The sequence below is a fragment of the Orcinus orca genome, chromosome 3 (assembly GCF_937001465.1).
Source record: "Orcinus orca chromosome 3, mOrcOrc1.1, whole genome shotgun sequence".
Taxonomy (NCBI): Eukaryota; Metazoa; Chordata; class Mammalia; order Artiodactyla; family Delphinidae; genus Orcinus; species Orcinus orca.
In genome coordinates this window covers 149,410,016-149,424,817 of record NC_064561.1, presented here as the reverse complement: position 1 = coordinate 149,424,817, position 14,802 = coordinate 149,410,016, and the positions used below count along the sequence as shown (strand labels likewise).

Here is a 14,802-nt window from a genome sequence, read left to right as displayed (position 1 = left end):
AACCAAACATAAATAAATAAATAAATTTTAAAGAAAAAGAAAAAAGCTGCCCCTCCAGCGCACACCACCCATCCTCCCCATTCCTCAACCCAGAAACCTTTACCTCTTCTTCAACCCTAACCCTTGGCTGAACCCCAAGTGCTATTGATGCTCCCTTCTAAGTATCTCACCCTTTCCTAGTTGGATTAAATTGCTGTAATCTGTCTCCCTCATCCATATTTATGTCATCCTCTGCACTGCAGCCAGAAGCGGTCTTTTAGAAAATGCAAGGCTGGTCATATAGCTCGCTCTCTGCTTGAAACTTTCTAGTGGTTTCTCTGGGTTACCAGAGGGGAAGGGTGCAGGCAAGGGATAGTTAGCGAGTTTGGGATTGATATATACACACTGCTATATTCAAAATGGATAAGCAACAAGGACCTACTGTATAGCACAGGGAACTCCACTCAATATTATGTAACAACCTAAATGGGAAAAGAATTTGAAAAAGAATGGATACATGTATATGTATAACTGAATCACTTTGCTGTCCACCTGAAACTAACACGACATTGTTAATCAACTATACCCCAATAGAAAAGAAAAGAAAAGAAAAGAAAAGAAACTCTCCAGTGGTTTCTCAATGCCCTTAATCTGAGGTCCAGAATATGACTCACGGACTTTGGCCCTGGCTGACTCTCCAGCCTCGTCTTGGCCTATCTTTTCCTTCATTTGTGCCAGCTCCACTCTCTTCTTTCAATTCCTCAAAGGCAGTGGTCTCCAAAGTAGGGTGCACATACCCATGGGGGTGCCTACTGGGATGAGGGAAGAAAATATTAGAACTTCTTTTCTATATTTATTTGTTATTACATGTTTTTAATTTCCATGATTACATACATTTAAAATGTGTATATTAGTAGTGCATGCATATAATTTATAAATAAATATACATAGAGAGCAATGCTCAAAAATGTTTATTAGTAAAGGAAGCTAATCAAAAAAGTGTATAGACCATTACCCTAAGGTATTAGGGTCTTTCCTGCCTCAAGATCTTCTCTCCTATACAACCTTACTATTAGAATCTCCCCTTATTGCTTCTCCCCTACTTTCCTCTAGTTAACATTTAGAGTCCAGGGAAAGTGTTAAAAATCTTCCCTGACCCTCTGACTCGGGGTCCATCCCCTTGTTTTTGCTCCACTGCATCCCCCTCTCTTACCCTCCTAGCCCACTGTGCTGGACATCTTCCACCTGCTTCCCCAGATCCATTTTCCACCCTTCATTTTGCTCTCTGCCCCAGACTTCATCATGTCTCTTTAGTCCTATGGGTTCCAGTTGGCTTTGGCTTGTAGGGAGCCCTTGAACTGGATCAAAGGAAGGAGAGGGAGAGCCTGAGATCTGTTCCCCCAGCCTGACTGTGAGGTTGACTCAGGCCAGCGGTACTTCTGGAAGGACGTCTCAGCTCCCCTCAAGGTAGCTCTCTCTACACAACACTCTCTAGGTTCTAATATCTGCTCCCTCCCCCTGTCCCTTTGGTCCCAAAGACAGATTTTGCTTGGTCCACTCTAGGTTTGAAAGTTTGAATTAGTTGCTGACACTTAATGATTAGAATGACTGCATTACAATTCAGATATCTCTTGAAAAAAATTAGATTTGATAACACTGAATCTACATCCCAAACAGTAACAATTGTCTGGAGTTGAGTAGCAGCTGCCCCTTTGCTCTGGGGCATGTACTTCTCAGGACTCCACAGTTCCCACTACTCCCTGTTGCCTTACAATAAGCTTTCCACCCTATTTCCACCCTGGCCTCTAGAGACATTTGAGTTTGCAAGTCCTGGTTTAAGGAAATGTGTCAGTCTCTTCAACAAATTTGGAGAAAGGGGAGGTTTACCTCTCGAATTTCTCTACTTCTCTCTCTCTCCTCTCCATCACTACCGAGAGAGTCCTCTCCCTGTGGTTGCTATCATCACCTCCAAAACCACCACCCTGCCCTCAGGTGTGCTCTGCTCCTATCCCTTTCCCACACTGCAGCCAGAGTACCCATTCTAAAGTGGATATCTGGTTATGACAATCCCTTAAAACCTTGTAGTGTCTTCCTACTGCCCTAAAAATAAAGGCTACTTAAAAAAAAAAAATTGAAGTATGATTAACTTACAATACTATATTACTTTCAGGTGTACAACATAGTGATCCAATCTTCTTATACATTACAAAATGATCGCCATGGTAAGCCATCTGTCACCATACAGAGTTATTACAATATTACTGACTATATTCCCTGAACTATACATTACATCCCTGTGACTTATTTTATAAGTGGAAGTTTGTACCTCAATCTCCATCACCATGTCAACTGAAAAAAAAATGCACAATCTAAAAGTTGAGAATTATCTTTTATTCAGCAGACAAAACTGAGGACTTAAGCTGGGGACACAGTCTCTCAGATGGCTCTGAAGAGGTGAGGGGGGAGCCAGGGTATATAGGAGCTTTTGCAACAAAGACCAGGTAGTCAGAACTTCAAAAGATTACTGTTAATTAAAGAAAACCGGATATTGCAAGTTAAGGAATTCAGCACTTTTCTGTGTATGGGAAGATGCAAAAGTCGGGACTCATTGAAATCATTCCTTTGATGTGCACCTCAGCTATCTGGGGCCAGTATCCTGCGCTTTCTCATTCTGAGTCTCCTCAGGGTGCAGGGGGGGTCGGGTGGCAGCAGGGCTGACTGCTCGATGGCTGGCATCCCATTTCTATCCTGAGTTCCCTCAGGCCTCACCTTCAGCAGCTGTAATGTGAAGGCTTAATGGCTGCAACATCCTTTGTTTACTGATATGTCCGGCAAAGTTTTTTTTTCTCTGAGAGTGTATTTCTTCGTCTTCCCACCCCCAAGACTACATTTCTTGAAATAATTTCCAGGTCTCTGGGTAATGTGACGCCTGCCTACGCTGCAGGCTGGTTTGGGACCCCTTCCGCCCAGCCTGCCAATTCTCCATGCCCAGCGGAGTGGGCTCCTCTTAGATCCTCAAACACAAACGTGACATCTCGCCCAGACCTGGCACACTGTCCCCTTCCCATGGCCAAGTATTGGGCCTCCCTCCTCACCTCCTGTTCACAAGGCAAGTGTCATTTCTCAAGGGATCTCTCTGTTCTCCTATGTGCGCCCCTTCCTAACACGTGCCACGCTTGTAATGAGGGTTTTTTCAAAGTCTCACTGGACTGTAGGAACATGTCTGTCTTTTTCACAGTCTGGTGCAGAGTAGGTACTGCCTGAACATTTGTTGAAAGGGTGGACTTAGAGACCTAGTTCTTCACGAGCCGGCAATTTCTACCACTTAGTGACAATTCAGAACACCAGGGCTTTTTCAAATGTTTCAGACGATTATACATGTACGTTATGCGGCATGACTATAATCTGATTTAACACAAAGCGGAGGAAACAGGCTGGGACTAGAGTGAGCCATCGGACGCCTAAGGGTGTAGAATTTCAGAACGCATTTCCTCTCGCAAACATTCTCCTGCCTCACTCTGGTCCCGGCCGTGGGAGGGCAGCCTTTCCTAAGAACCGCTCAAATATAAAACTGAAAATCTAAAACTAGGATTGTCCTAAAGGGAGGTTTGAGACAGCGGCCTGGACGCACACCCCAACTGGATTCTTGGGCGGTCGCAGGGTGAGCAGCGCGCGTGCAGCTGCGGCGGCCGAGGGGGCGGCAGAGAGGGACCCGCACCTAAACAGAAGCCTGGCCTGCTCTGGGGAGGACCGGCCGCAGTAGCGGCCCCTTCCGCAGGCAGGCTGCCAGGCTGAAGGACGGAATTCATTATTCTAGCCCTTGGGATAACAGCTCGCCTACCAGGCTACACAAAACCAGAGTTTCTGTTTCAGGTAAAGAGCGGCGGGGAATCTTAATCCTAAAGCCTCAACAGCAGAAAGGACGCGAGCAGCGGGGCGAGAACGCCCCGGGGACCGGCCGTGTTGGTCCATCCGTCTGCCGGGAGGATTGCCTGCGGAGGTCGCGGGAGCCCTGAGGGTCCTGCTCCGTGTAGCTTCCCTCCTCCTTCCCCACCCGAGCAAGCGCGGCCACCTCAGGCACCAGCGAGCCCTGCCTCTTCGTCTTCCAGGAGTCCTAATGGACCTACTTTAACAAACCGATAACACTCCTATTTTAAACTAGCAGCTTCTATTTTCATGCCCATAACCACTGTGCCAAAAGTTCCTCAAACCAGTTGTTTTGCAAGTAGGTCAAACAGGCGCCCTGCCATCCCGTTCTCCCTGTTTATTTGCCTGCAAAATTCTTTCTTATCTAATAGAAAGTCTGGTCCAGTTTGAACCAAAAAATGAATGAAGTGTTACTTCGGAGTAGCGATTCATTCATTTTCAAACATTAACCATTTTTATTACACAATCTATGTTAATTGTATAATTAATTGTAGGAAAATTAGAAAACACAGATAAGTAAAAAAAAAAAAAGAAAAATTAAAGGAAAACCATCCATTAGCGGGGGATAAACTGGGAGATTGGGACTGACATATATACATGACTATAAAATAGATTAATAATCTGCTGTATAGCACAGGGAACGCTACTCAATATTCTGTAATGGTCTACATGGGAAAAGAATCTTAAAAAAAAAAAGAGTGGATATATATACGTATCACTGATTCACTTTGCTGTACACCTGAAACTAACACAACATTGTAGATCAACTATACTACTCCAATAAAAGTTTTAAAAAAAGAAAACCATCCATGATCCCCCCTATTAATAAAATAACTATTCTAAACATTTTGGTGTATATCTTGCCAGATTTTTTCCTATGCGAATGCACATTTGTGTTTTTCCTCACTTGTTCTATACTGAACAACTTTCCATGTTCATAAATAAAGATCAACGTGATTGTTTTGATAGCTGCATGTTGTACCATTAGAGAGAGAGATGAACCACACTTTAACCATCTTTCTTGCTGGACACTTAGGCTGTTCCCAGTGTTAGAGAAGTCTTCTTACACAAGCAATCTTGTACACGTGTCAGATTATTTCTTTAAGATTAATTGCCAAAAGTAAAAAGGGTGGGTCAAAGGGTGTGACCATTTTAAAGACTCTTAAGACGTAATACCAAACTACAGTCCAGAACCATCTTACCAACTAGTCCTCCCACCAGCAGCACCTTGCAGTGCCCGACTCTTCATGGCTTTCCAACAATCCAGACACACCGAGCACTGGTGTTTCCTGTACTGGTACATGGTGTGCCAGGCACTGACAAAGTCAAATCAGATCAAACAGCCCACGCAAGGAAGGGGGTAGGAGGAAGAAACAGATGAGGAGTCAATATTTATAGGTAGATGTGCTGAGATTATAGTACAGAGAATACACAGAAACTGGATGTCATCATCTTCCTGGGACAGGTGTCATAGAAGGCTTCCTGGAAGAGGTTGGTTCTGAGGCTGGCCCTGAAGACTCATCCGGCATTAACTGAGTAAAGAACAGGAAGGAGTGATGAGCCAGAGAGAGGAAATAATCCAGGTAGATCCAGGAAGAGGAAAGATCCCAGGCATGAATGTCCTGTACCTTTTCAGTTAACAGCAAAACGTTCTGTAACGTTAGACTACAGGGTGCATGGGGAGGTGGTTAGGAGCGGTGGGCCATGGGGCTGAAGAGGTAGCTTGGGCCTGATCAAGAGGGGCTCTGTTGGCTAAATAAAGGTGCTTTAACTTTATCCAGAAAACTGGATAAAGCTCACCAAACTGAAACCTCCTTGGGAGGCAGGAGTTGGCATTAAAACCTGTACATGGTAGAGTCACACTGATCTGAGGGACCAGCATGGATGTTGACCTCAAAAACTGCTGTTTGTCATTACTGCTGAGGAGCTCTCTGAGCTGGAAATAGCCACTTAACCTCTGTGTCTAGTGAAATAGAGGGACTAGGTTCCTTCCAGTTCTAAATAGCTATGAACTCAGGCACATCTTTTGACTTTTTTTTTTTTTCTTCCAGAAAAGGTGGCCATTAAGATCCTGGACAAGACCAAGTTGGACCAGAAAACCCAAAGGCTCCTATCCCGCGAGATCTCCAGCATGGAAAAACTGCACCATCCCAACATCATCCGCCTTTATGAAGTCGTGGAGACTCTATCCAAGCTCCACTTGGTGATGGAGTATGCAGGGGGTGGGGAGCTCTTTGGGAAAATCAGCACTGAAGGGAAGTTCTCAGAACCAGAGAGCAAGCTCATCTTCTCCCAGATTGTGTCTGCCGTGAAGCACATGGTGAGCAGGGCGAGGAGGGAGAGTCCTGCTCCCATTCTACCCACAGTGGGACCATGGGGCTTTAGTTTACCATCATCTAAGCATCCCCGAAGACTTTAGTCCTACAAGGGCAGACAGCAGTCCCTTCTGCGAGAGTCAGATGTCTGGCTGGGATTGTGCTCCCTGCCTCCGAAGCAATGCCCAGGGATCTCCAGTTCCACGGCAGCCTCCTGGCCTTTGTGGAAGTTGGCAGGACTCACTCTGAGCAGCCGGATGACCATCACCCCTTCCTTGGCCACATGCATTCCTCCAGCCCCGTCTTCCACTACTCGGAGAGCTGGCTTTTCACTGCTTCTTGGCCTTGCCTCCCTAATTCTGTGTCTAGGATGCCCTCTCCCCTCTTTTCACATCTCACATCCTCAATCCCATCCACACTTCGTGACCCAGCTCAGTTCTGTCTCTCTCTGTGAAACTTTCTTCAATCTTGGGTCAGCCTGCGCTGATCTTCATGCCTTTGGTGAACCCCACTAGCTCTTTTTTTTGTTTGTTTGTTTGCAGTACGCGGGCCTCTCACTGTTGTGGCCTCTCCCGTTGCGGAGCACAGGCTCTGGACGCACAGGCTCAGCGGCCATGGCTCACGGGCCCAGCCGTTCCACGGCATGTGGGATCTTCCCAGACCAGGGCATGAATCCGTGTCCCCTGCATCGGCAGGCGGACTCTCAACCACTGCGCCACCAGGGAAGCCCCCCACTAGCTCTTGCTGCCTCTGTGCTCAACACATTAACACTTGCTTGTGTCATTCTTATTTTAGTTCTCTGATTATGTCTTTAGATAAACCTGGACTCCATAAGCATACTCCCCAGTTCCTCCATGAACTGGTTCTCCTGTGCCCTCCCTATTGTTGGTTGTCCTGCTGGGCACACAGGAGGAATCTGACTTGCAGACCTGATGACCGCTTGTACCACTCTGTTAGTGCAAAGGTTTTCTGCCCTCTTTGCCAACCTCTCAGTCCAATTGGCAGGAAGAGACACTTGTCTGGTGTCTATATTAGTTGAGAGGCTGTTTCTAGTTTGCTCCTCTGTTCGGATGTCGTGAGACAAGAACTGGGATCAGTGAGCTCCTGGCCAAATTATTAGCAGGTTACTAGTGACCTAAGGGGCCCAAGATGGCAGCTGGGAGGGAGAGGGGGAGGAAAAAGAAGTGAGCAGGGAGAACCTGAGTGTGATGGTAGTGGCTGTTTCAGACCTGTGGTTGTCATCTAAGTGGCTCTGTGCTGGGGTGAACTTTCCCTGGGCCAGGGAATAAGCCAGACCCTTACCAAGCAATGGAGCAGATGGGCAAAGCCTTGCACATTCTACTTGGAAAAGAGATCTGGTGGGAGAGCAGAAGAGGATCCAGCAGTAGAGGGTGCAGACTGAGTCCTCTGAGGCTCTACACCCTGACCTTTCTCCTAGCTCTCTGGTCTCCAAAAAGAGGAAGGGTGAATGATAGACATAGATTCAAATTTTATCGGGTTTGTTTGCTATGTGCCAGGACCATGCTGAATGCTATAGATACAGCATCACATACAGTTCTCACAACAGCCTTATGAGGCGGTTCTCAGTGTCCCATTTTCCAAAGAAGGAAGGCAAGACTCACATACACACCTGGTATAGTTGAATCTAGAATTAACCAAGATGTCAGGCTCCAAAGCCTGGATTCTTGCCACAGGAGATCCAGCCGGAAAAGTGACATTAAACCATTTCCCAAGAGCCCTTGGCATTAAACTGGTCAAGGGTCTTCAAGGTTGCCTGGATCCAGAATTCAAGGGTAGGGATTGGATCTGCTGCCAGAACCTTGCCCAACATAGTATCCTCCCTTCTATTGAATCCTATAGCGATAAAGGAGCCCACCCAAAGGAGCAGGGGTGTGGACTTGGGAGAGGACTCCTCACCTTCTTGGGGTTGGCCCTTCTCAAGACATTGCTCAGCCAGAAAAACCCATACATGGTCTCAGAAAGGAAGGATGACTGTTTCACTGTGTTTCACAAGATCTGGGTCTTACTTCTGGCCCTAATTCCTGAGTCCACGTGTGGGGGACAGACTCCAACCCTCACCCCACAGAACAGAACCTTTGGTCTGCTTGGAGGGTGTGGACTTTACCCTGGGCTAACAGTTATGACAGGGCAGCTCTCAAGATCTGAGGTCTGACATGACTTAAGTTGATCTCCATTGAATTTCTGTTGTTACACCATTATCACCTCATTGTTTCAGAGCCACTGATGCATCTTTAATGTTGGTATATTACTTTGAAAATGATGACTTTTTCCCCCGTTGTCTTCTTTCCACAGCATGAAAACCAGATTATTCACAGAGATCTGAAAGCAGAAAATGTGTTCTATACCAATAATACTTGTGTGAAAGTGGGGGACTTTGGGTTCAGCACAGTAAGTAAGAAAGGTGAAATGCTGAACACTTTCTGTGGGTCTCCTCCCTACGCGGCGCCCGAACTTTTTCGAGACGAGCACTACGTTGGCGTTTATGTGGATATCTGGGCCTTGGGGGTGCTTCTGTACTTCATGGTGACGGGCACCATGCCGTTTCGGGCAGAGACCGTGGCCAAACTGAAGAAGAGCATCCTGGAGGGAACGTACAGCGAGCCTCCGCACGTGTCAGAGCCCTGCCTCCGGCTCATCCGGGGAGTCCTCCAGCAGGTACCCGCCGAGAGGTACGGAATCGACTCCATCATGAACAATGAGTGGATGCAAGGAGTGCCGTACCCCACCCCTCTGGAGCCTTTCCAACTGGATCCGAAACATTTGTCAGAAACCAGCACCCTCAAAGAAGAAGAAAATGAGGTCAAAAGCACTTTAGAACACTTGGGCATTACGGAAGAGCATATTCGAAATAACCAAGGGAGAGATGCCCGAAGCTCCATCACAGGCGTCTATCGAATCATTTTGCATAGAGTCCAAAAGAAAAAGGCTTTGGAAAGTGTCCCAATAATGATACTACCAGACCCTAAAGAGAGGGACCTAAAGAAGGGGTCCCGTGTCTACAGAGGCATAAGACACACATCCAAATTTTGTTCAATTTTATAAATTGCATTAGACTGCCGGTCATTAAGCAAGATCATTGTTGCTGCTTTCAAATTTTTTCACCAACTTGAGTGGAGACTTTTTTGTAATTTTTAAATAAATTTAAATTTAAGATATGCATTTCCCCTCCGCCCCCCCCCCCCCCGCCCCCGCCAAAAAAAAGTCTATTAGCTCAGATTCTGGCTTGGTTTGCAACCTCATCTTGTTTTCAAACTCTAGCATTCACTCAGTTAATCGAGAAATACTTACGCAGTGCCTGCCATGTGCCAGGTGCTGTTTAAGGTGCTGCAAAATAAAAAATAGGCCAGGTCCTTCCTCTCCTGTGCAGGATAGTCTAGTCATAACTGCAGTTTGTCCTGAGGCTGTAACCGGACTCATACCTTCCTTCCTCCATCAACCACTGTAAATTTCCCTCACCTTTGGCCAGCATTCCGGCTGGTCTAGATTGGGTGGTATGACCCAGACCTTTATCATCAAAGGATCTGAACCCTTAGATGCCTTGCTCTTGTTGGCTCGTGGTTGCTGCAATTGCCTCTTCACCATTATTATGAGGCTCTAAAGTAACACTCTTGGGTTCAGACATACTCCTCTTCAGCTCCTTATGAAAGTCAGGGTCAGTAATTCCCACCACTATAATAGCTCCTTTCTTTGCCGGCTTGTCACCTGGCATGGGGATCCCAAAGTGACCATGTGGTAGCCATAGATCTCAATTCACTGGACCCCTACTGGGTCTCCCGGTAGAAGCATCCCCCTGCCCCTAGGATAGAAAACCTCTAATCTAGCCAAGCCGAGACTGTAGGAAAAAGAAGTACAAATTCTTCAAGTGGGTCCCTGATTGTGATGGTAAGAAAAGTCAATCATGCTTCTACCCAGTGGTTCCCAGACCTGTGTATTTTAACAGCAGGGGACACATATCTATGAGCCATTGTTAAATCATGTATACTGAATCCTGGGGGATAGCACCCCAGCCCTGCAGGGTGCTGCCCTATAACTGGTGCCTTAGCTGAGCCACTCCATCCATCTATGCTGGCTGCTTCTGGTGTTGAGGTATATGGTAAGAGGGGTACATCCCATGGTCATGTGCCCATTGCCCACACGGCTCTTACCAAAACTGTGGTCCTTGAGGCAATGTTATGTAATATATATGATAATGGACCAGCTATTCTCTAGGACCTAGCATGATTGTATTGGAGGATTCACTGAAGGCAGGCAAGGTGAACCCATATCCTGAGTAGATATCAATTCCAGAAGGATGAATCACTGCTGTGTTTGTCTGAATTTATGACTCTGTGGATCTGATAATGCCCAGCTCAGGAGGAGACAGCTCCCTTTGCTTGGTCCCTCAGTGACCCATAATCAGGTGCTCAGTCTCTCCTAGAGCCTAGAAACACACCAAGATCCTATTTCTCTGCTGCAGAAAGCATGGCCTCACTCCAGGACCCTGCAGGGCTGTGCTGTAACCTTCTACAGCGGTTGCCAAAAAGACTCCACACCATATTCTTAAGCACCACGTAGACAGAGAGGAGCAATGCAGTTTGCACCGAAGCCTGAAACTGCTGTAGATTTTTTTTCTGTGGCATCCACTTGAAACCAGCAGTCCCGACAAATGGGTTAGAGGAATATGCCAAGTATATAATACATGTGCTTCCAAAACCCAGATAGGCCTACCAAACCCCGTGCCTCTATCTCAGCGCTAAGGGGTACAAGGTGCAACATATGTGGGCATGCCTCAGGTCATTGGTCCTCTAAACACTTCATCAGTGTGACCAGACCCCTGAATCTTCATGGGTCTGCCCACCAGCTTGCCTCTTTTCTTTCTTTCTTTTGGCTATACAAGTAACACTCTAGCAAACTGTCCCTCAGGACTCTGTGATCTCTTAGCCACTGTCACAAAGCCCTGCAAATCAAGGCACCCTGACTCCCGCTCCAGCCTTACCGTCCATTATATTATGTCCACCTCGCCTCTGACAATTAAGTAATGACACATGGCCTCTGCCACTCTGGAACCCCATTATCCCTGCATGCCCAGTTCCATGACTGGCATTTCCTAGTCACCCCTTGCCTGCAGAGGGCAGGAGTCACTGATCTTGTTGATGCTGGCACCCCCTCCCCAGTGCAGTCTTTTTTTTTTTTTTAAATATAAATTTATTTATTTTTGGCTGCATTGGGTCTTCATTGCTGCACGCAGGCTTTGTCTAGTTGTGGCGAGCGGGGGCTACTCTTCGTTGTGGTGCACAGGCTTCTCATTGCAGTGGCTTCTCTTGTTGCGGAGCATGGGCTCTAGGCGCACGGGCTTCAGTAGTTGTGGCACGTGGGTTCAGTAGTTGTGGCTCACGGGCTCTAGAGCACAGGCTCAGTAGCTGTGGCGCACGGGTTTAGTTGCTCCACGGCATGTGGGATCTTCCCAGACCAGGGCTCGAACCCGTGTCCCATGCATTGGCAGGCCGATTCTTAACCACTGCGCCACCAGGGAAGCCCCACCAGTGCAGTCTTTATTACCTGTGTGAAGGCAGTGTCCTCCTGGGAACTTAGGTGGTTCTTCAGACTCACATAATGAATCCATTCTAACATTCACACCTCCTGGAATTTTCTGACCCTTTCCTTAATCCTGGCACAGCAGTTCCCCCATCTCCACCTCATTTGTATGTCAGACTCATGTCCAAACCTCAGTAGCTATCTCAGCAGTAATATTAGGACCAGCTTCAGGTGTTCTTCACTCCAAGTCACGGGTAAATACTCCCATGATAATAAACTCTCTGTTATCCTGCCTTATAGCCTTTCCTCAACCTCCATCCCTGGCTCACTACCCTCAAGAGCCACTCACACACATTTCCCCAGGTTCCTGGCGGTAGCATATTAGGTTCTGCAATTACTTCAGTGTCTGAGTATTTCCTCCCTGACAGCAGTTGTAGTTCTCTGCTCAGGCTGTGCTGAGGCGTGACTGGTTCCTGGCTTGGAGAATAAGGGTGTTGGAAGCGCATCTTGAGGAGCTCAAGCATCCTCCTCCTCGGGCATCTGCCTCACCAGAGGCCTTGGCAGGCTCTTCAGGACAGGAAGTACGAGCTGCCCCTGCCAGCCCCACACTCGCGGAATCCTGGTGTTCAGCATTTGCAGGCTCCTCCACCCTGTTTATGCTGCCGTGTCCCACTCTCTTGCTGTTGAGGCCCTGACTTTAATAAAGGAGAATTGTCAAGACTGAATATTTTATCTCCTTTGCAGCTCAGCCAGCCTTACAATGAGATCCTGCGCCTGTTTTAGGTAGTTTTCTCTCTGCTGCAGGAGAGAAGCCTCTCCTTAACTGTCACTACAAAGGCCCTTGGGCTTTCCGTGTGCCTTGAGCTGATAGTTGGCTGACTTAAACCTGTCATATTTTCCCCTCAGGCTTCCAAAACAGTTAACAAAAGCTAGCCAAATCCAGAGGCTTTATCTTTTTTTTTTTGCGGTATGCGGGCCTCTCACTGTTGTGGCCTCTCCTGTTGCGGAGCACAGGCTCCGGACGTGCAGGCTCAGCGGCCATGGCTCACGGGCCCAGCCGCTCTGCGGCATGTGGGATCTTCCTGGACCGGGGCACGAACCCGTGTCCCCTGCATCGGCAGGCGGACTCCCAACCACTGTGCCACGAGGGAAGCAGTGGTGCCACATGGTCCAGTATTTCTCCCGTTCAGGTGCCGCAGGTGCCGCATGGTCCAGTATCTCATCTCCCCAACCCCCCATACCTCTAGATGACAGCCTCGGTAGTAACTGTGCTGCTCCTGCAAGCCAGGGGTTGTCCGCACCCTCTTACCAACAGCACATTAGTGTTCTACTGATGTCTTAACAAATTACCACAAATGTAGTGCCTTAAAACAACACAAACTTATTATCTGACAGTTCTGGGAGACAGAAGTCCATCGTGGGTCTCAATGGGCCAAAATCAAGGTGTTATCAGGGCTGGGTTCCTCTCTGGAGACTCGGGGAGAACCCATTTCCTTGCTTGTACCTGCTTCTAGAGGTGGCCCAGATTCCTTGGCTCGTGGCCCCCTTCCTCCATCTTCAAAGCCAGCAATGGGCCATCTCTTTGCTCACCCTTGTATAGTGACATCTCCCTCTGACCACAGCTCAGAAAGGCTCTCTGCTTTTAAGGGCTCCTGTGATTAGGTTGGACCTACCCAATCTCCCCATCTCAAGGTCCTCAAGCTTAATCACATCTGTTTTTGCCATGTAACATAACATATTCACAGGTCCCAGAGGTGGGAATCATTCTGCCTACTACCAACAGCAATGGGGTTTTTGCCGTGACTGGTCAGTAAACCCGCTCCAACCACCTATCCTGAGGGTCTGCTTTATAGGGCTGTTCTGGGTACCAATCGTATTAGCCTGGATTCTCCAAAAGAACAGAGCCTGAGACAAGAGCTTGCACGTAAGTCATTTATTTAGGAAATGATCCCACGACGCAGGAGTGAAAAATAAGAGGCAAGCCCATATAAGGATGTGTTGCCAAACTGGCTGTAGGCAACTGGTAGTTGATTCAGCAGGATCTTCTGAGGCACCTTCTGAAATGCTTCTCAGAACTATCTGCCCAGGGGAATGAAAGGAGGAAGCATTTATCTACCAGCAAGTAAGGGTCCACTACTGTTAAGGGTGGCCCCATGGGAACTTAACTTCTTTGCACTTCTGGGCCATATTATGAGTTCCGAATGACTTCTATGAGCACCCCGCAACACAGAGACCGAAATGGGAGGCGTGTAGCAGGAATCCGGAGGGAGGTACTATCATATTCTCTGAAATCCTGGTCAAAGACTGCATGGAAGCAATTGCCACAAATGTGGCTAGAGTAGAAGGCAGGGTAAAGAAGGCCTCAAGTGGGCCCAAGGTTTCTGATCCATAGATCAAAGGCTCTAAGGCTGGAATAAACTTGGCATGTTTGAGGAACGGAAAAGGCAGGGTGGATGAAAACATAGTAGGCCTTGGTGGGTGTGGTACTGAGTTGAAGTAGGCAGGGGCCAGATCCCTCAGGACTTTGCAAGCTTGAATAAGGAATTTGATACATAGGGTGAGAAGTGCTTACTCCTAAGGTAGTCCAGGCAGCCTTTCGGGAGGAAGCAGATCTTGAGCTGAGACCCCAAAGATCAACAAGGTTTTGCTAAGATGGGTCGGAGGTGCTAGTTTAATAGCATGTAAAAAAACCTGGAGGCAAAGGGAAGCTTTTGCAAAATTAGATCAAAACTTCCATTATTTTTACTGTAGATGCCTGCACAGTGATGAAATAAGACCCAAAAAAAAGGTGAATTCCTTGTTTTTCACTTCTAAACATTTAAAATGAAAATGTATTTTTTATAATTATAAGCTAGAACCCCGATATATAAACTTCCTGAGGATTGGTATTCATAATCTTCATCTCCACAGTACCACGCTTGTAATAGTTTGAGGAGGAAAAAAAAAAAAAAAAAAAAATCACAGGTCAACTATTTCCCTCCACCACCAATTAGGAAAAAAATAGGAACCTATGATTTAATTAAGAGCAGTTGCTAGAAATTTTAAA

The 14,802-nt window shown here is 47.1% G+C and overlaps 1 protein-coding gene across 1 annotated transcript in view; it reads left to right on the top strand.

The window, feature by feature from the left end:
- NIM1K (NIM1 serine/threonine protein kinase) overlaps nt 1–12,474 on the top strand; it is a 74,996-nt gene extending 62,522 nt beyond the window's left edge. Inside the window, exons 4-5 of the mRNA XM_004265953.3 lie at nt 5,958–6,226; nt 8,535–12,474. Coding sequence (XP_004266001.1) covers nt 5,958–6,226; nt 8,535–9,284 — 1,019 coding nt within the window. The 3' untranslated portion in view covers nt 9,285–12,474. The remainder of the gene's footprint in view (nt 1–5,957; nt 6,227–8,534) is intronic.
- Nucleotides 12,475–14,802: the final 2,328 nt, after the last annotated feature.